We start from the raw sequence: 23,611 nt of genomic DNA, 5'->3' as shown, positions 1-23,611 counted from the left end.
TAAATTCAAACCTGGAAGTATTGGACGGCTTTTTCGACTTACTGTGGGACTTTCCTCAAAAGTGCGCACCCACGATCCTGATTGTGGATTCGAACCAAAGACATTCGGTTTCACGAGCAAAAGCCTATACTCTAAACCACTAAGCCTGCATCCAACGGTGCTAATGTCTAACTTCAACCAATCTACAATATTGTACAACCACCGTGGGTAACTGCACGACACTTGACACGGATTAGATCCACTGGTGACGACTTCTCACCATAACTCCAAGAATCACTTCACAGTTATTTTCATTTATTTAATCGCCTGATATTATAAAAACTATACAAGACTTATAATCAGTTATTTTTTTTGCATTCTAAATTTCTTTTTGTTTTGATTCATCATTAAAACAAGTGTGAAAATTAAATTACCAATATTATTGTTATTACAGTGTTTATTGTCCAACTTGCCTATCACTTTACTTTGATAATATTATGATTATGATAAAATCAACAATGGTTATTGACCAAAAAAAATTAACAATAGAAAGTAAAACTATGCAACCATTAAAATCTGCTTTCAGTGAATTCGCCTATCTACCTACCTACCTGCCTATATACCTGCCTATATACCTGCCAACCTATCTGTCTACCTACCTACCTATCCATATATATGAGTAAATTAAACGATAATAGAGAAAAAAAAAATTGCTTGACTCGTCAACTTTTCTTCTCCATCAACAATATACCAACGATCTTGTTGATGAAGGTGATGATAATGATGTTGATGTTGATGATGATGATTTTGACCTTGACGATGATGATAACGACAATAACGATTAATCTTTATTTAATTCCTTCATGTAATGATTAGAAATGTAAATAAATTATTAGCCATTCTTTTATATTCAATTACATTGGATAAATATTATTTTTCCCTTTTCAATTTAATGACATCATATATAGGAAAAATCTAATCAATAGAAAAGTAACTTATGATGATGATGTTGGCTATTTGTCCATAATTTAGACAAAAGTAATAATAGTTACAAAACTAATTTATATCATTCATTAATTAGGCAGAACAAAAAAAAGAATAATAAAAGGCTTGTATACATAGTTACTAACTAATAGTTCAAAATGAAAGGTACTAGACTTGAGTTTGAACATGAAAATCAATATTAGAATGTAGTATAAGTATCCAGTTGACAAATTCCATTGATGCAGTTGAAGTTAATGAGAACTTAAGGTGAATTAAATGTTTACAAGTCATGAACTGACATCAAACGTTTAGGACTGCAACTGGTCAGTCTCTTATTAGTATATGTGCATACTGTGAGTATTGCCTCGATATAGCATTAATTCACGATGGCATTTGAAGCGAAAGGCACTGGGTTCGATTCTCAGAGTGAACATCAACTCTGAGATGTAGGTACATCCATCTGATGAGTCCCAAATAGGATGAAGCTTGCGTCCTGGATTCCACTGCTAGCCACTATCCATCTTTGCTGCGATCATGGGTCAATTGAAGCTAGACCATTATGGAAAACCTGTAAGCACTGGATGGCCGTTTCGTCTCATTGTGGGACTCCTAAACAGTGCACATCCGCGATCCCACGTCGCGAGATTTGAACCCAGGACTGACCTCATGAGGTGTTTCCTGGAGTTCTAGTGATAAACAGAGACCAGTGGAGTTCAACCGGGTCTGTTGGGAGATAGTAACTCAATGAAGACAATGGTGAATGGTTGCTCAATTTCGTGGATTAGTTGAAGTTGGACGTTAACATCGTTGGATGCCGACCGGCTCAGTTGTTCTAGAGGTTAGGTGCACGCGCGCGAGACTGATATGTCCTGGGTTGGAATCTCACGGGGCGGGGTCGTGGATGAGCATTGTTGAGGAGTTCCACAATAGGACGAAACGGCCGTCCAGTGCTTCCAGGATTTCCATGGTGGTCTAGCTTCAATTGACTCATGATTTCAACTATATAAGCCAATATTTGTAAACGACTTAATTAGACTTCTACAGTCCACATATATCCTGCCCACTGTAAAACTTATTATGCAATGAATTTTAGTCTATATCAAGTCATGATTGTGAATCACTGATAAGTCTGAGAATGAGACTTAACAGTTATCAGCCAATTATAGATTCTAATAGTTGAATTCATTAGTTGATGTAAGTTAGACCACCATTAAATACCTAGAAGCACAAGGCGGCCGTTTCATCCTAGTATGAAACTTCTTGATTTAACATGATTCTATGACCTGATATCCGTGAGTCTCAAAATAAACGTCTTAAACTTCATAAAACATCTCAACTATTCCCATGTTATCTATTTCTGACTTATCTTTTTTCTTAACAAGATTATTCCACCAAACATTTTTTATTCTCCTGACATAATTGTTATCATGTACTGTTGTCTGTTTAACAAAAAAAATAAGTTCAGCTTGTAAATGAACCATTTATCGAGTAAATGACAGTTATTTTCGATTAGATGACAGTTAAGTCTGTTTATCAAATGACAGATATTCTCATCTAATATAGATTTAAGTTAGAATTCCTACTATACATATATAATTACCTAAATTCTCTCCGCATGCTTCGTATTCCATTATTGTTGCCTGTGACAGCATAGATTTATAATTGTTCTGTTCATTACCATTATTATTTATGATCTCATCATTATTACTGTCAATAGGAATATTATTATTATTGTTAGGTTGTACTAAATAAGTCTGTGTTGAAGATGATATTATAGACTGAAGATTATTTGGGCATAAACAACCAATCGATGATTCAATGGCCTGTTCATTCATTGTATAACATTTTCCATTTGAATGAATACATGATGAACAGCTGGAATGATTCGCTTCAAGTTGAAGAACTGAAATCAATTAAGAAAATTAACAACATATATATTTATATTACATTGAAATAAAAATTAAAAAAAATCTCCTTCGAAATCAAATATGTCGTAACAAAAGTGGAAAGGTCTTCTTATGATAATTCATTTGTATTACTGACTGCATTTAGTCAGTCTCTTTCGAAATCATTGGCTAAGTGAATAACACGTTGAGCATTTGAAGCGACAGATATTTTTTTTTTAGTATTGATTTGACTCATCAACAATGTGGTTCAAGTATATCTAGGTGAAGTGTCCTACATATTACGAAACAGCGATGCTGAATTCAACTACTGACCGGTATCGAATTCCAGTTTTATATTACTTCGTGTGACGAATTGGGAAGTCATTCATAAGCTGAGTAGAATTATGCAACCTTACATTAGATTAGTTTCAATAGTGCATATCAATTATACCACTTGAAGTATAAAAATATGCGTCTCTATACAGCTTCACTGCAAAAAGGACAGTATACTATGAAGTCAAATATCCACAAATCAAATCATGATGACAGAAGAATAGAAGCATTATAAATACGGTAGATTTGTGGAGATCGTAGTATTTTTACAATTAAAACCATGGACTGATCCTAGCTAGACAGCCGTTTAAGACCTAAAAGCATTGGAAGTGGTTTTCGTCTTTGTGTCGGGATTTTTGAGCAACGCCCACTTGCGACACTTGCTCACTAGCTAAGATCAGTTTGTGATCTTGACTGTAAAAAATGTTACTTCTTGGAGTTCTTTTATGTAATTATTTTATGACTGTTGTCCATTTTGAATGAGTATAAAATACTGTTGTATACTATTTATTAAGTTTATTAGCTTAAAATTGAGGTCATTATGTTTTAACTATTTGAGTTCACTGTATTACACATCCTATCCTTTAATTACAATTAATCTATATTCATTAAATTCACTAAGTTGTTTATTGTATGTTGAAAACGCGGTGACTATCGTGACTCAGTGTATCCCATTAGTGATTAAGCCAATAAAAACTATGTCCAGGTCTCGATCCAATAACATGTTAGGTTCTGCCTTCTGATATTCATACAGATCAATGAGATATATAGAAGTAAGTCAACTTGTTGTCAATTTGTCTGTTACTAGCGTAATCGGTTCTTATTATTATACTAATCTGTTTGATAAGTGAGTAATTAATACTATGGGATTTAAATACATATGTAGTCTGTACTGCTAATTAACTATTATTGAATAAATTATCTCAGCTATTAAGTATTCATTTCAGCTGATATGATGGAATTAGAAAAGCGAAATTGGATCAATGAGAATTGATCAGTTTAATATTGTGAATACATGTTTCTATAATAAATGACTGATTAACTAATGCTATATACTACTCAGTTCAAACATACAAATCTGTTCATAAATTAAAAGGTAAATAAATTATAGAAAAAAAAACAGTTTATTCTTTATAACATCACCAATCGTTGGTTTTCACTACTATTGTATCTAGAGTTTAGATTCTTTATATATCTTGTACAATTTGAACACTCGAACTCTAGAACCCTCCAAATCGCAAATGACAAGACAAAATATAATAGAAAGGAACACTATTCCAAACAGTGTCAAATATGGTACCAAACTCCACAGGTATTTATAGTTTTAGTAAAAACGAAATCGTCATCATAGTTATCCAATCCTCATGTAGGGCATTTTTAGCGTATGTCCAATAGGGGAACTACACGTAGAGATTATGAAATGCTTTTCCAAAAGACGAATGGATGGTATATCTTCGACTTTTTCTGAGCTTCCTAAAGCTTCCTAGAGTTCACCCGTGGGCCATCCTTACAACTACATGTTATCAAATTCTTGATTCCAGTATCAAGCACAACCTAATTAAGCGTTTTGTATTTAGAATACTAACAAAATAACACGTTTTTATCATATCTAAATCGTTAAAATTTGATTCTCATCAAGTTATGTACAACTAATCTGAACAAATAACTTTTAATGTCGCTACCTAATTTGCATCGAAATTTCATCATAAACATAATGTAATAAGATTGTTCTTAACTCGGCTTTTGTGGTGTTGTATAAAAGTGTGAAAGGGTATATACTAAGGTTTATTTAAGCCTTAGCCATACGGAAATTCAAACCCCCTTTGTTTATTCAAAAACAGTTTGTTCTCACCTTAAACCTACCCTGGTAATATTAGCTTATTACCCAGAGTGAGTAGGTTTCAAATTGTTTCCAAATTACTATTATTATTATTATCTTTGTCTCCTCGTACCACCTATTTCCAGTGTGGTTGACCTTTTATTTTTATATATGAATGTTCTTAACAAGTATATGTGTGATCAGAATGTTCGAAATGTATTACGCTAATATATCACTACATAGATCTGATAATCTTTGTCTTCTTATTACACTATCGAAATAATACTATAAGTAAATACTAGTTTTATACTTGAAATCATGAGTCAATTAAATCTAGAAGAACATGGAAAACCTGGAAGCACTGAACAGCCTTTTCGTTCTATTGTGAGACTCCTCAGCAGTGCGCATCCACGAAATCGCCTCGTGAGACTCGAACACAGGACCTAGCAGTCTCGCGCGCGAGCGCTTAACCACTAGACCACTGAGCCAGTCGGCATCCAACGGTGTTAATGTCTAACTTCAACCAATCCACAAAATTGAGCAACCGTGAACCATTGTTTTCAGTGAGTTATTATCTCACAACAGACCCGATTGAACTCCACTGATCACTGTTTCTCACTAGAACTCCAGGAAATACCTCTTGGAACCAATCACAGATACTAATTTCTTTAAAATTAAACTAACAAAATAATAGTTTATAGAATAGACTACTTACAACATTCATAATAATCTAAATGATTTTGATAAACTGGTATATAACCAGGTATACACTGACATGTGAATCGAATCAAATCTAATTCATTGTCTGTTTTAATACAACGTGCATTTTTACTTCGACATAATAAATCAATATTGTTACAATATTCCCATAAATCAACTAAAAAAATTAAATAAAATGAAAATTATATTAAATTAAATATAAGAAAACAAACTGAAATGAATTTAAGCAATATATATGAATGTATCAGAAGGGGTTTTGGGAATATTATAGTAATTACAATAGTCGAGATCATGAGCCGGCTCAGTTGTCTGGATGTTAAGCGCTCGCGCGCAAAACTGATAGGTCCTGGGTTCGAATCTCGTAAGGCAGAATCGTGGATGCGCACTGCTGAGCAGTCCCACGATACGACGAAACGGCTGTCCAGTTCTTCCAGGTTGTCCATGATGGTCTGGTTTCAATTAGCTCATGATCTCAACTATTGAAAATATATATGAAACTATAAGGTTGTGGTATGTATCTAAGAAAATTCAAATTACGTAATAACAATATGATTGCATTCATCTTTGCATTTTGTCTTGTTCACATCGGAAAAACAACTGTAGTGATTAAGAAGACGAGTGGGGGACAAACGAATGTATTAGGACACGAAATTACAGAACATCTTAGTAAAATCTGACAACCATACTGTAAATAGTTAATTTTTAAACTTTCAATCAATTCACTTAGTATTGTTTGTTTGTATTTTCCCATTGATGTTTAGGACTGCAACTGGTTAGTCTCTTATTGGTATATGTGCATAATGTGCGAGTCCCAGAGTGAACATCAACTCTGAGATGCAAGTACATCCAGCTGACGAGTTCCAAATAGGGCGAAACGCGCGTCCTGGATTCCACTGCTAGCCACTATCCATCTTTGCTTCTCAATCAATTGTTTCAATCTTAACTGTTTCTTCTGATTTCATTGTTCATGCGTTTTCGTACCAATTACGTTTCGTTACCGTTCTTTCGTTATTGATCTTCTACTGAGACATATTCAATGCCCAACCATCGTTATATACTATTTGTGTGGATATAAGTAGCCAACACCACACTACTTAACTAAAAGAACATGAAGATCTAAATTAAAATACAAATATATGGACAAAGAACATCCTTTTGAGTGAGTTCTCTTTAGGTTCTACAATTATGTATCCAAATAATAATCGAATAAATTGACAGGTTTAAAGCAAAATGCATGGTTGAATAATTATAGTATATGAATTTAGGATTGTTTGTAATATATATACATATAGTGCGAAGCTGTGACCAGTGGAGTGCAATACGTGTCGGATGTGAGAAAGTTGTCCACCTCAAACTATGAATGAAAGGTTGAGCAAGATCATGGATCGATTGAAGTTAGATATTGGCACCACTGGATTTGGGCTCAATAATCTAGAGACTGGAAGTCCTAAGTCTCGCGCGCAGGTTCGTAGATGCATACGGCTGAGGAGTCCTGTATGAGGGTAAAACGGCCATACAGTGCCTCTAGAATTTCACTTGTGATCTAATACTGATCGATTCATGATTTCAATTAAAGATTTTATTTTAAATATTATAATCGGAAACGCATATGCTATAACTTCAAACGATGTATTTTTTTTGTAAAACTTGGCCACTTATTGGATCAATAATTTGCATATATGATTGTAGAACCTGAAGAGAATTTATTCTTTGTTCACATATCTATGTTCTAAAATGGTAGGGATTTTTCAGTAAATAAAATCTAAACTACGTAAAATTCTTTGAATAGACTTATTTGTCTAAATCAGATAGAAAATGGCTGATAATCACCGCCTTGATATGAATATTCATTTCGAAACAATCATTTTGAACGTTGTACAACATACATTTGTTATAATTGTATTGCTACTAAACGATCCAGCTACTCCTATTGCTTAGTATTCTTATAGAATGACAGTTAACAAGACCCCAAAATCAGAACACGTTGAACAGGAACGAAATTGTATTCAAAATAATAAGTGTAGGTGAACAGCAATCAATCGTTAGAAAAACGTTCATATATTTATAGTATGTGCATAAAAAGCTTCTAGATGTTTCTCCAATAATCTGCCAGAGCTGAAGTAGCTAACCAGAGTGCGCCGGCACGATCATGCACATAGCGTGCCTTAATCCGGTTTATTTCCCGCTAACAACATTACAGAACTATATGAACACATACATAATCTTAAAACAATCACTTATGGTATATTTACAGAAAAAAACGCTCTATAATTATCATATATGTAATTCTAAGAATACTTTAAGTTTCGAACGATATAGAAAGTCCAATATAGTCACTAACACCAGTTAGTGAAGTTAATTTACTTTTGAGAATTGATTTAAATATTAGTATATCACCATCTTACGTTGCCAGGAACAAACATATCAGTGATATACTAAGTTTTAAAGAGCTAAGTGAAAAAGCGGCCCGTATGAACATCTGGACTACCTGTCACTGCCATACAGATATTTCAACAAGTTATCAAATTTTGTTTGTTTTAATACATTATTATGGCTATTAATCGCATAACCTATTCAGGTGAGTTCCTGTACAATCTCTCGTTGTTTAAATTACAAAATGCCTAATCAGAGATATCGTAGTTGCTGGTGATATGCACTAAAAAGGATATATATTATTTAGATGTCGATTGACTAGACTGTTAACTTCTAACTGGTGATCACTTAATATTTGTCATCAGAATCAATCAAGAAGTAAGAAATGGAAACTTGTTGAAATACTTTGTTCTGAGAATTCTATATTATACCAATAATGTAATATTGAATAAAGCTAATGATAATAACAGTCATAATACTCCATCCTAACAAATGAAATCAAACATTTAATTATTAATAGTACTACAGTTGTTAAGTCAACCAATTTAATAAACAAATATTGTGTTTAAAACAAAAATACAATCTATCATTAAGCACTAATTATATGGAAACATCTAAGATACGTTATAATTAATGACTTTTGGTGTGATGAACTTCATGTACAATGTTTGCTTTTTGATTATCAAGGAAAATACGTCACACCCAAAGTGGTGTGGTCAACAATAAATATGTTGAAAAGTTTAAAATTAAGAAATAAATCACATATGTATATGTAAAGATGGATAATGGCTAGCAGTGGAATCCAGGACTCGCGTTTTGTCCTATTTAGGACTCGTCAGCTGGATGTACCTGCATCTCAGAGTTGTTGTTCACTCTGAAAAGATACAAATAAACAACACCATATGAAATCACATATTTGCTTAAGTTTACCTCATATGATAAAAAATCCAGTATTTATATAAGAAATAATCTATATTAGTGATAATTTTCAATTATTTTTAAAATAAAAAATTCATTTAAGAATTAGTTGCCAAGGCTTAAATATTCAGGTTGTTTAATTGAGAGGAAGATTCTTCTACGATTTTGTTCTTATGCAAATCAAAATAGTTTCTTTATAGTGATTTGATAAAAGGGGGATTCATAACTTATTGTAAAACCATGATAAGTATTATCTTGTTTAGAAAAAAGCAACATCACAGAGGCTTGTCAAGAATATTAGTAATATATTTTCAAGAAATCGAGTATATGACATTTATAAGTAACCAACCAATGTCTGATAAGTTCAAATTTGTTGCATAACACAGTACTCAATGACTAAACAGTCACCTTGTGCAACACTATCTGTGTGGAAAAAAGTAAAGACAAAGGTCATCATATTGTCCATTAAAAAGGATATAATCTTTTGATCATCACGTTTTTTGATCTGGTAGAAACTTATACTTGTCATAAACATGGTAAAGTCTTAAGAACAAAATGAACAACAGAAGAAGAATTCAACATCATTCATAAGGAGAAATGTTATTCAGCGCTCTTCTTGTATTCATATTTCAGATTGTTTTTATAATTTATCCAAGTAAAAATGCCCATAAAGATATCAACTGTTTTGATTCAAAAAGTTCAACGTAAATAACAACATACCACAATAGGACGAAACGGCCGTCTAGAGCTTCCAGATTTTCCATGGTGTTCTGGCTTCAATTGACTTATTATTTCAACTATATAAAATTAGTAAAATCTCCACAAAACCCCTTTTTGGTAAACAATAACAATTAAAAATATGAGATAGAATGGACAAGAATAAGTCAATATGCAATGTACACTACTTATATTGACAAATTTAAGTGGTATGTCACACCAATCAGAAGCGGAATGCTTTTCAAAATAAGATTGAGAAGATTAAACTGAAGAAAACAGAAAGGGAAACAAAAAACGATTGAGAATTGTAAGAATCATAAAGGATGTAAAGACAACTGATGGAAAGATGTGAAAATGAAGTATTTATGTATGGTTTTCATAATTTACGAAGACACTGTAACGTTGCACTATTAGGAAATTGTTTGTCCCTACCTTAGTTCTTTGATTACTACAAATAAGCTTAGTGAATTTCTGGTGGATTCCTTTTCTATCTGTGGTTGATGAAATCTGTCTGACTATTCACAAAACGAAAAAAACGTATGATGTAAAACAAAGAGCATATCTTACTAGTATATAAACCTAATTGTTAGATATCCATTAATATCGTTGATATATCTAATTGGAAGGAATGTTTGTTTTACTAATTTGAATTATTATACATTTGTAGTTGACTTTAGTTATACAACTAAGGAGCAGTAAACTGATATTTAATCCTAGTATACAACAGTGACTACTCCAGTTTTTACAAGCAAGACTTTGAAGTTTCATGGTCATTATTACCACCTCTCACATTCTTGATATGATTGAACTGAACTGGTCACGGAACTAGTACTTGAACAGAAGTTTTCAATTACATATATACGTTTCTATGGCTTGATTGGGAATTATCCGTCAAGTTTTAAAAAAAAAGATAACAACAACAACTTCTCATTAAATCACAATAACTCACTTACCCATCATTGCTTTACAAAAATACCACTGAGGAAATTGTTGTTGTACAAGTTGATATGTTGATAAGGATATATTTTCATTAATTTTGTTGAATGATGTTGAATGATGAGGTTTTTGTAAATGACTATGATTTGTATTTGTTTTTAAATCATTCATTGAAAATGAAACTAACATCCCAGTATTATGTGAACAACTACATCCATATGTCTCTGTACTGAAATATGAAAAACGAACGGTATAACATGATACTTTATCAATAAAAGTTTAAATTGAAAAGATTCAACAGAAAATTTAAAAAGGTAACTTATTTAAACACTCTTCTTTGATAATTGATGAAGAAAGTAACATGTCTTTGAATGATATTTCAGATATTCAATGTTTAATATATTTTTATCATCTATGGTATACAAAATGAATGATAATCCAGTAGCCAGAACTTAGAATATCAGTATGTCTAACTTCAACCAATCCGCGAAATTGAGCAACCATTCACCAATGTCTTCAGTGAATTGATATCTCCCAACAGACCTGGGTTCGAATCTCGGGAGGCGTGATCGTGGATGCGCACTGCTGAGGAGTCTCACAATAGAACGAAACGGCCATCCAGTGCTTCCAGGTTTTCCATGGTGATCTAGCTTCAACTGACTCATGATTTCATGTATATAAAATCACCATAATCTCCACAAAACCTTCTTCTGATTCTAAAAAATTCTTAAGAAAACAGGCTATATGTATGTATGACTTTAAAGAATAACTATAAAAGTACTAAACAATGGAAACTTACTTTTCAGTATATTGAAGAATTTCTTTAAATATTAGATCTATAGGACTGTTGAAAGGGATTAAATCATGGTCTTTATATTCATAACGTTTATACCTTTTAATATCATTTACATTCAATATTTGATTAGAAGAAGAATAATGATAACAAACTCCATTCGCTTGTCGACATTTTAAACAAAATGGATTTTGATTATTCTCTACCGACTGTCCTATGAAATTAATTATATAATACAAGATTACAGAGATAAGTAATGAATTCATCAAACAAACAAACAATAAATGATTGGTAAACACTTAACATATAGTGGTTATTTAATACCCTGAAGAGGTCCAGACAAGTTAGCTGGAAGAAACATTGGAATTACTTAAATTTCAAATATAATTTTCATATATAATGACTATAGCGGTTGGTTAGTTAGTTATAAAATTGAAGAAGGTATTCTGTCTCATTTATGACATTGCAAATTCCATCAGTCATGACTTCTCATTCATTAGAATGTTCGCTAATTGCCTTAAAAATTAACCAAAAGCTTATTATTAGTTGTTGTGTTGTTCGTCCGACATAATATTTTAACATCTTATTGTATTTCAAATATAGTAATCGATAAATAGTATATTTATAATATCCCGATGAGTAGAAAAATTAGATTTTCTAACGTTTCGTGACTCAGTGTAAGGTACTTCTTCAGAGAATAAATAACCGAAGTGTAATTGAAGTATGATCTATCATATTTTCTATCTTATCAACTATAAATGTTATGTATATCTTTGTATATGAATCAATGAAATTTCATTGATTCATATTCACATGACCGATAACCAAATTACATTTCAATACATTTTCTTTTCATTAAAAAGAAACGATTGCTATATTATTTATCGAAGAAACTCAATAATAATCAATATTAAAAATGACTAAACTCTTGTAAAAAAAAAAAAGTATCCCCTCCCCCGATGAACCCCTTCCCACCCTAAAATAATAAACTTTTGCGTGATAAACAATCTTAGTTAGAAACTAAACTAGTTCATATACACAAATGAACAAACATTTTACATGTATATATTATAAATTTCTATTTTCTTTTACTTAAAACGAATATTTTTAACTAACTACTGAATAAAATTATGATAGTAGTTCAACATGAGGAAAGAGAATTACTCTGTTTGTTTTTTACAAACGAATTCGTTGATCAAAACAAAAGAAAAGAAAAAGGAATTCATTTGTATCTATGAGTGTTGGTGTTTTATTTCCCTCCAACTTTTGATTCTTTTTTTTTCTTTTTTTGATTGAGAGTTTAGTTGTGACCAAATAAAATCTCTATCTACTTAAAAGAAAATGGTATTACATTTTGTATACTTGATTATGCGTGATATTGTAGTGTCGGTTACTATGTTAAGCCTATATAATTTATTCTAGCTTATGGACAGGCTAATTTATCCATTCTTTTTGAGTCACGTTTCGGCCTCGTCAAATATTCACTTATTAATCTTGACTGTTTTTTTATGTAAGTGTATGCGTGTGTATTGCTTATCCTACTCATCACATATATCTGTAGCTTATTTTTGTGTGACGATAAATATCGATTAACACTTGATTAAATGGAGTTGGCTCAAATGATTTCTCCAGTGCGCATCATCTTGCTTCGCTCTCTTTTCTTCAATTCGTCCCTCTGATTGTCTGTGACGAGTTACAAGGTTTCTTGCTGATTGTGTTTAACATTTTTTCACCTTAAAAACCATATCTCAATGTCCAGATGTTTAGTCAGTTGACCATACTACAGTTAGACTGGTAATGAACATAAGACAAGAGCAGCAGATTAGTATCGTTACTTATCCGTGGATACAAATGAATATATATTACGTTCATTTGGAACTAAGTAAATATTAGCTGAGAACTCTAAACATAAGTGTTGTGTTCTCTTAATTAGATTATTTAACCTTCCTAAATACTTCAAGCTGAACTTGATAAATTCTAATCACTATAAGAATACTAAATAGGGTCATTTCTCATCAAATTATATAATGGACACAGTCAATAATCCATGCTATACGGCTAAGCTAATATCCCATTACATCCAATAAAGTTCGTAAATGACTATCTGCCTATTCTTCCACTCACTTTTCCTGTAATATCCAAGCTTATTTTAGTATGTGTTTGTTTCCTTTACAGTATATGTATAATCTGTGTTCCATACACCGAATTAAAAGTTTTGGAAACGTTTTGAAACAAGCGGAAAAGATCCAAAAGGGTACTCAACAACAATTTCCGCTTATATATTAACAATATTTCACAGTTTACAATGTATTATATCCTCAACTTTTACCATACCATTCCAATATTTTCCATATAAACACGAAGTGGAACGTTTTTTATCAACAAACTCTCCCTACAAAATTCTAGACATTTTACTGATCTAATCTTACAGACACTTTTCCCTGAGAATCAGTTTCATGAGAATGTGATTAAAAAAAGATGGATGGTGATGATGATGCTGACGAAAATCTTACTATCTAGATTATAATGTTCACAATTTTGGAAATACTAGTAAAAGTAGGTTAATTACATGGCAAGAGGTAAAAGTTGTAATTTGTGGGTGTGGGTTTATGTGGTTAATAGAATTAATCATGGTTTTCATCAATATGTGATCGATGAGAAAGGAAAAGTCAAGTACTTTACATCATAAGCTGTGGATAGTTAGACAGCTATTGAAAACCAGGAAGTATTGGATAGTTATTATATTTTAGTAATGAGATTACTCAGTAGTGCTCACGGAATATTGAACTGAGAATTATTGAGTCTTGTGACAAGGGAGTTAGTTCTTAATCGTTATCTATGTTAGACAGTTCGTTATAGAAACCATAGGAATCAATTATCCTCACAGACCTACAACTTAAAATTGATACTCGTCATAACCCACTACTATTTTCAAAAAACAACTTTCATAAAAGTATAAACTGTCATACAGTTATTTTATCCTGATTAAATGAAGCCTCAAATTAATAAACAATAGATCTAAAGTATTACGCAAATGTATATGTTAAGCAAAGATGGATAGTGGCTATCAGTGAAATCCAAGACGCCCACTTCGTCCTATTTGGTGCTCGTCAGCTGGATGTACCTGCATCTCAAAGTTAATGTTCACTCTGGGGCTCGAACCCAGTACCTTTCGCTTCAAACGCCATTGCGTTATCCACTCGGCCCCTGAGTCCTGATAGCCACTTGCCACTTGGGAAGATTCAAACAAACAATACTAAGTGAATATATATGTTAGTTTTTAAGTATTCAGTAGCTAATCTTGGATCATATATGCAAATATCTTTAATTTATCTGAACCCTTTCAATCGACAATCTATAATAAGTTATTGAAAATCTTAGTCAATCGAAGACGTAGATGATAGAGAAATACTCTATTCGGTGAACAATAGGTAAGCTAAATGAACGGAACATCATATTCGTTGTTTACTTTATATGATAATAATATATAATCCTATTGTATAGAATATCAATGTTGTAATTCAAGTTGTCAGACTATTTGTAATGAATAAATTCTTTCTAATTACAAGTTTACTTTCGTCAATCGACATAATAAAAAATATCAATGCAATACTCATTGACAAATGATGATTGTTTCATATAGTTGAATGACTTTGGGAGTGAAATAGATACTATTTCTAGTATTTGATAGTCATCAAAATCTGTAGTAAACAAACTTATGTTAGAATGAGAATTTTTTTGACTTTGCTAATCCGTGTCGGGTAGAGCCAGATATGTATCTCAGACAATGGAAGATGGTCGCGCAAATTTGTGGATTGGTTGAAGTTAGAACTTAACACCGTTGGATGGTCTAGAGGTTAAGAGTTTGAGCGCGTAGTTTCCAGGCCTGTGTGCAGGATCACATATGCGCACTGATAAACAGTTTCAATATTTCTGGATGCGATCTTGTAAGAATTCAGGATATTCACTCCCCAACAGTTTGAAATCTGTTATGTTAGAGTTCTGTAGTCTTTAATGACTAGAAAATACAAGTCAATATGCGGTGAATATCAGTCTCAAGAAACCTTCATGTAATCTGAGCGAAAATTTCTTTTATTTGCAAAATATGCCTTGAGTTTCAGGAAATCCTACTTCAAGTTTCAGTAAACCATTTAGCTAAAACACAAGTACACTTTGCATTATATCAATCATTTAATACCAACTTCCAGCCAAACAACCAAGCCAAATATTGTTGTACCCTAGAATCCTGATTTTCTGAGATAATCACCAGTAATTCTTCATAGATTAAATATATTTATGTAGTCGTCTGTAAAACAAAATCTTATACAGATAATGTTTATTAAATAGAAATTTTCAAGCCTGAACTATCCAAGCATATGACTGAATGATTGGATTCACGTTTAAAGTTAAATGAAAAATGTTGACAGATTCTTTTGAAGCATCATCATCATCGTAATATCACATAATCTGTTGACATCCCACATTAGTAGACAAATCAATGTTAAAGGGATTCTTAATGATGAAAACAGATCAGAATAGATAATTCTTGTTCTTTTGACAATTTAAGTTTTATAATCCTAGTTTTTAATCGTTTGATTCATGAGTCGATTTAAGCTAGACCACCACTGGAAACCTAGAAGCATTGAACAGCCTTTTCGTCCTATGATAAGATTCTTCAGCAGTGCTTATCCACGATCCCACATGTTAGAATCGAACTCAGCATATTCGGTCTCGCACACGAATGCTCGAAATCGAGAGCTGTCATCCGACGGTGTTATTGTCTAACTTCAGCCAATCCACGAAGTTGAATGACTGTCGATCATTGTCTTCAGTGAGTAACTACCTCACAACGGACAAGTTCTAGAGGTTTAGTGTCCTCACGCGAGAAATCGGAGGTTCTAGGTTTCAGCAACGCGTGCAGGATCGCTGATGCACACTGATGAAAAGTCCCATACTAGATTGAAGCGGTCATTCAGTACTTTCAGGTTTTAAATTATGATCTAGCTTAAATCGACTCATTAATTCAACTATTAAACTACTACATTTTCCGCAAACCCTCCATTCCTATCTTTTGCCAACTAATCCTCATTTAACATTGACTGTATACATGTTTTAAAGAAAGAATTCGTGGCTTTTTTCTATGAAAATTTAATCATATTTGAATCATTCAACAAATCCTATCTTATACTGTCTATCAGTTAATTAACTCAACATAGTGTGGTGTGGATTACTTATATCCCTATAAGTAGTATATAACGATGGTCGGGCATTGAATGTATTTCAGTAGAAGATTGATAAGGAAAGAACGGGAACGAAATGTAATTGGTATGAAAATGCATGAACAATGAGAATAGGAGACGATAGACTGATGATTGCAGAAGGAACTGTCAAGATTGAGACAATTGAGTGATAGCTTTCAAATTAACTATTTATTATATGGTTCTCATATTTTACTGATATATTTTGTAATTTTGTGCCTAAATACATTTGATTGTCCCCATTCATGTTTTATATTCGCTACAATCGTACTAAGACTAAAGTAGATGAGGAGAAATATTTATACCTACAAAATAATGGTTGAAATATGGATATATTTCTGAGCTCAGTAGTAAATGAATACAAGTCATTATGATATTTATCAATAGTACAATGAACATTTAAATCTCAAACCAAATAAGTAGTATATATATATATATATATTGAATGACTACTTACGACATGCATTATCCTGAGATACATAAATTGTACCACCTGGGCAAGCACAATATCCTGCACCTGGATGACATGCACTATTCACTACATGTATACAATCACTATCCACTTGACATTTTAAATTGGTTAACACTACAAAATGAAATATAAATATATACATATAAATACTTTTCTAAATGCAACAATTATGTATACAATTAAAAGTAATCCATTTGTTATTTAAATTTGTTATGCCTCGATACTGATACATACTTACTTACTTACTTACGCCTGTTACTTCCAATGGAGCATAGGCCGCCGACCAGCATTCTCCAACCCACTCTGTCCTAACCCTTCATTTCTAGGTCTATCCAATTTTTGTTCATTCTTCTCATGTCTGTCTCCATTTCTCGATGTAATGTGTTCTTTGGTCTTCCTCTTCTCCTTTGGCCTTCAGGATTCCATGTGAGGACTTGGCTTGTGACGCAGTTGGGTGCTTTCCTCAATATGTGTCCTATCCACTTCCAGCGCTTCTTCCTGATTTCTTCCTCCGCTGTAATCTGGTTTGTTGTCTCCCACAGTAGGTTGTTGCTGATAGTGTCTGGTCAACGGATCCGAAGTATCTTGCGTAGACAACTGTTAATAAATACCTGTATGTTCCCGATACGGATAATCAATGGTAATTTTGGGGTCCATTTATGAACTAATACTATGCATATATTTTTTTATCATATAATTGTTAAATAACTAAACTATTCATATTCATGTTTCCCTTAAGATGAGGTTTATTTTGATTTATGAACTATTGTCATATGATTTACCGTTCTTGAATTATGTCCTGTCTATCACTTACTATGTCCCCTAATCACAGCCTTATTTAGCTGAATCTTGTACAAATGTTGTTTTCTATTTGATGGTACGATGTGTTCCGTTTGATTGATATATAAACTCAGTATGTTTGAAATATAAGGATTCATATAGCAGAGGCTGTTCTGAACTTAACTGACTGGGCTAGGCTGAAGCAGGACTGATAAATGCTCCAGACTGCTCGTACGGGTTTCGTGTGCCACTGGTCCAATCAATAATTCACTGCTTTCTAATTGGTGGCATCGTCACGTTGATCATTATCAGGGAATCAATTCGGTCACAAGTTATAACAAAATTACAAATAAATGACTATTTAAATTGTTCGTAGAAATTGTTTTTTAAACAGATCAACTTTGTCAAGAATTGAAACGCTCTATAGGACTTTTGAACAATAAAGAACTTCGGATAGTTTGTTTTTTCGTTCAATTTAAGACATCCTGAATTTGATAATTGAAGTATAAAACATCTGATTAAATTACCATCTACTGAGTATAGATTTGGCAATAACTACATTTAATCTAAAAACCATATAGGTTTAGTAGTCTAACGTTATCACAATAAACAAAAAACATGAATATAATTAGTCCAATCTTATATGGTTTACGAATACACATTACTGAGGATTTGTAAACCAGGACTAAACAATAGTTCATTTTTCTTCTTAGATTGTTAAGGATTCTCCAAATGACGTCGGCCTTAATGAAGATATTGTCTAGAAATAAGTCTTTATATAAATCATGCAAGAAATTCTCTTAGCAAAAGTTGCTTCAAATTCAGTATGAGAAATATTCAAAGTTAACACAAAATAAAAACACCAGGCATTTATTGAAAAAATTCTAGAAACCCTTTAAGGTCTGCAGATCTATAAAATATCATATCAATTTAAAACAACAACTAATAGGTACTTAATTTAAATCTCATTATGAACACCCACATTGCGATGCTCATGCATCCAAATGATGAGCCCCAAATGGGTCGAAAATCATATCCTGGATTCCACTGATAGCCACTATTCAACTACAGTAAAATTACTGTATTTATTATTGTCTAGCTGAACAAATCAAATTTATCATTCAATAGTTAATACTTATCTCTTTAACTTTGTCATTTTGCTAAGCATCCATTTAATATACTTTGTAACGGTAAGGAAGACATAAATCTGAGGAACGTTTTTACCACAGTCAACGTAAAGAAAAAAAATTCAGTCAGTCAGTAAGCTACAGTGTAGGACTAGACAGATATATGCTTCAGTCCATGTTGCCACACCTCATTAGAACAACATGATGAACACCAAATTGACAGAAGCAGTTACTTCAATATATATATATATATATATATATATATATATATGATTTATAAAAAAAATGATTGCATATAAGGATATGATACAAGGAGAAAGAATTATTTCGTAGAAAGAAGGGTCAAAAGCTATTTTAATCTCATGGTTTAAGAGAAGACAAAGGGTGTATACACCTACGTCACTATTATCAATTATGAGCCATGTCACCCAGAGTCTCCAACCATTGGTTACGATAGTCGTGCGGACCCTAACCAAGTAGTCTGCATCTACCAAAATGGCTCAGTCCAGGAGTTAGTGGCTTTAAGGATTGATGTCACGTCTTGGTTTGGCCGTCCCTAACTTTCTTCCATCCGTCTCCAATACTAGTCGACATTGTGCGTCGTGTTAATCGGTGTTCAGGCATAAGTAACACATGGCTCAATCATCTCAGTCGATGATGATTCACAACCTCATCAACTGATATGCTATTATTCTCTAATATCCTGCATCTAACTTCATTATTATATACCCAGTGATCAAAGGAGACGATGGACATATTTCTAGGACATATGTGGTCAAATACTACTAACATGGTGTGTTTAAATATAGATTTTTACCCTTAAATTACTCTTATTAGTGATAAATGTCAAATCTTTTTAGTTCTTGGCACACATACATAGTGTTCCAAACTTACGTCACCTAGTGCCGTTATCACCGAATCTCACAGAGTATCCTACAGTCAAGATTGAGACAATTGATTGATAGCTTACAAATCAACTGTTTACTGGATAGTTGTCAGATTTTCTGAGATAGTCCACACTCATGTTCTTGTTCACAGTAGTATCACTAGTAAAAAGGACTTGTGAAGACTACTGAATTCTGTAGTTAAGATTGCGAAATGACTACAAATAAACAACTGTTAGAATCATAGATAGCAGTTGTTACAATATCCCGTGCTAGTACATGAAGAGAACTACAAAACCAGTCAACGGTTTGCTATAAATGATGTCAGTTGTTAACAGACTAGTAAAAATTCATTCCTTATATTGAAGGCGATCCTTAACATACTGATAACTAAAGTTGTATTGTTGAAGCTTTGTAGACAATAGAGTACATATTATATAATCACAGAACATGATTGACAATAAACTATACAACATTTTAAACTGATAATCCAAATTGAAATCAATCTTATGTTGCTCTCCTTGATTTCAGAAGCTAACTACACTAATAAACTTCAAGATGCACAATAATTTTTTTTTAATTTTCTTACAATAGATAACACTCTTTGCTTACGATATGGATACTAATTGACCACTCAAAAAATATCTGTGAATTGAATTAAATTTCTTCAAAGTCACTTGAAATTACCGTACTTATTTGAACATACTTATATTCATCTTCTGAACGTCTGAAAACAAATTCCCCTTTGAATAAGGGGTAAGTATGTTTTTGAGAGTTTTTACTGACTTTAGTTAAAGACATTGAAAACTGACAAAAATGGATAATTGGGACTCTACTGCAAAGCACATCCACAATCCTATCTGGGATCGGAATTAAGACTTAAAGATTTAGGGATAAGCGCTTAAATTTCAGACATCTATAGTGACAGCATAATGATTTACAATTTTTATTTCGGTCAATTCGTGATTTTGAGCGGTCATTATGTGACGCCATTCATGGTTAACTGCTTCATCTTCCATACTGTTGTACTCCACTGGTAATGGTTTCTCAATAAAACTACATAAATCGCCTCTTTATGCTAGTAACAAGTAAACGTGTGACAACCGTTATGTTGATATGAAATTGTTGTCTGTTGCTTCCAGGTTTTCAAAGGTTGAAAAACTGATTTGAAGTCTAAAGTAAGATTGTAAGTTTGGGGTTGTGAAGATTGTTGAGTTCTACTGAAATCACTAAGCGATCAATGTTTGACCACAACTGAAAACCCGGAAGCGCTGGACGGCAGTTTCGTTCTAGTATGGGACTCCTCAGCGGTGATCATCCAGGACTTCGTACTCAGAGATCGGAGTTCAAAATCCAAGGTTCTGGGTTCGATCTCTATTGGACCACATCCGGTTTAGCTGAAGTATACACTTTCTAGACAGTTTTTTTTTGAACTTTATTTTGTTATTTCACCGGTTGTGTTGTTTCTGGACATCAACTTCAGGAACAGTGACTTCTTCAAAACAGTAGCCGGACATTATTCTCAGTGGGAAGGTTAATTCATCTTCTCTGGTAGCATCAGATAAATTCATTTTGACACAATTATTCAGGATTTCTACCAAGTTCACTTGGTGTTCCATTGGTACACAAATATAAAAACCCGTATATTGTCATATTGTAGATTTTCTAAGTATGGCTCATTGTACTTAAATTTTATGGTTGACAACTTTGAAGACAATGGTGAACGGTTGCTCAACTTCGTCTATCGGTTGAAGTTAGACATCAATACCATCGGATGCCGGCTCAGTGGTCTAGTGGTTAAGTGCTCGCACGCGAGACCGATATGTCCTGTGTTCTAATCTCGCGAGGCGGGATGGTGGATGCGCACTGCTGAGGAGTCCCACAATAGGACGAAACGGCTGTCCAGTGCTTCCAGGTTTTCCATGTTGATCTAGCTTCAATTGACTCATGATTTTAACTATGAAAAGAATTTTGAATCCTCACTGTATAATAACATATATTTTATGCCCCCTTGTACTAATGTTTATATGTTCAAAGAAATAAATAAAGTATAATTATACGTAATACAAATTATGTTTATATTTCACAGTTTGCAATTCAAACAGATCTTAGGAGAACAATTATTGAAAACCAGGAAACATTAGACAGCTGCTTCATCTCACTATGAAACTCTTTAATAACAATTAGCATCAAAGATCTAAACTGTCATCGAACTCACGTTTTACAACTTTCAGAACAAGAGCTTAACCTTAAAACTATTAAGTGAGTGAATATCAACTCTGAGATGCGGATACATCCATCTGACGAGTCCCGAATGGGATGAAACGCGTATCAAACTGGATTCCTCTACTAGCCACTATTCATCTTTGCTCATAATGCTTGTGAATTAAGGCAATACGCACAGTATGCACATATGGCTAATAAGAAACTGACCAGTTTCAGTCCTAAGCATCAATAGGAAGATTCAAACAAACAATACTAAGTATATGAGCATTACATAATTTAAATAATTTTTTTTTTGTTTTTAACGAATTTACTTACATGTTTTACAAGTAATTCCATAACTTTCTTGTATTGATACATAACCAGGTTTACAAAAACATTCATTTTTCTCTATTGAACACATACTATTAGCAACACGTCGCATACAATATGCATCACCTTCTTGTAAACATGGTCCTGGTGAAACAACATGAAATTCATCAGCATTAATCCATAATATCAAATAAATTAATACAATATAATCATTAATGATTATAAAAATATTCATTATTTAATTATTATTATTATGAAACAATCTGTTCTACTTTCAAATGGATCATACATAATTGGGGTTATTATTATTATTATTATTACTATTAGTAGTAGTAGTAGTAGTAGTAGTAGTAGTGGTAGTAGTAGTAGTAGTATCCCATTACAAGAAACATTAAAATGTAACCATCACTTCTAGGTGATTCAGGAAAAAGTTTAATATTCTCAATCTAATGATGATGGTAATAATGAAAAACATTATTTTTCTATGAATTTTCATTTGTAAATAGTTTAGTAATTAAAATTAACCAATCTAAAATCATTCTTTACTTGGATTGGTAAGTTTATGAATATTTTAGTGTTGGGTCTATGTGTGTGTATGTGTATGTGTACAGTGATAGATTAAAGTTTTACTTAAAACCTGAAGCAATCGAAACACCAATCGGGAAACGGAGATTATAAGGAGTCTATAGTATATATATAAGTATATATGAGATTTGAAAACATTATGGAAAGTAATTTACTTCTGATTCAGATATATTACAGTAATGCTCAAAACGTTTTAGATGATAAGATAGATCTTTGACATAGTATTGAATGAATTGTAAGATATATGTATATTCTTCGAGTAGATATGATCACGACAATCTAAGTTGGTATGTTGTAAAAAAATATGATTAGAAATTTATTTGAACAACATGAGGTTGTTCTTAAAGGAACTGTATACAGTGCCAATAGTTGTCAAGTATTTAAAACGCTGAGATTTCGATGGAGTTTTGTTCTCTGAGCTGTATAGTTTGGTCATGGAGCTTTCATCGTCCTTCGGAACGACATCAACAGCACAAACTTCGGGTAGTAGTGAAGTGTTGTCGTTCCGAAGG

At 32.6% G+C, this 23,611-nt stretch overlaps 1 protein-coding gene and 1 non-coding gene across 2 annotated transcripts; both read right to left on the bottom strand.

Annotated features, from left to right (window-relative positions):
* Positions 1-9,376: 9,376 nt before the first annotated feature.
* Smp_156810 (hypothetical protein) lies at positions 9,377-22,626 on the bottom strand (the record flags this gene model as incomplete). The annotated part of the gene is made up of 5 exons (XM_018788909.1): positions 9,377-9,435; positions 10,683-10,894; positions 11,465-11,672; positions 17,174-17,302; positions 22,608-22,626. The coding sequence occupies 5 exons, from the start codon at positions 22,624-22,626 to the stop codon at positions 9,377-9,379; spliced, it is 627 nt and encodes a 208-aa protein (XP_018646510.1).
* Positions 14,603-14,669, bottom strand: Smp_tRNA_02421_Gln_TTG.1.1. Its single transcript has one exon. It is a non-coding gene (tRNA).
* Positions 22,627-23,611: the final 985 nt, after the last annotated feature.

The sequence above is a fragment of the Schistosoma mansoni genome, assembly GCF_000237925.1.
Source record: "Schistosoma mansoni, WGS project CABG00000000 data, supercontig 0137, strain Puerto Rico, whole genome shotgun sequence".
Taxonomy (NCBI): domain Eukaryota; kingdom Metazoa; phylum Platyhelminthes; class Trematoda; order Strigeidida; family Schistosomatidae; genus Schistosoma; species Schistosoma mansoni.
The sequence above is the reverse complement of the archived record's forward strand: the minus strand, read 5'-3'. Positions and strand labels throughout refer to the sequence as shown.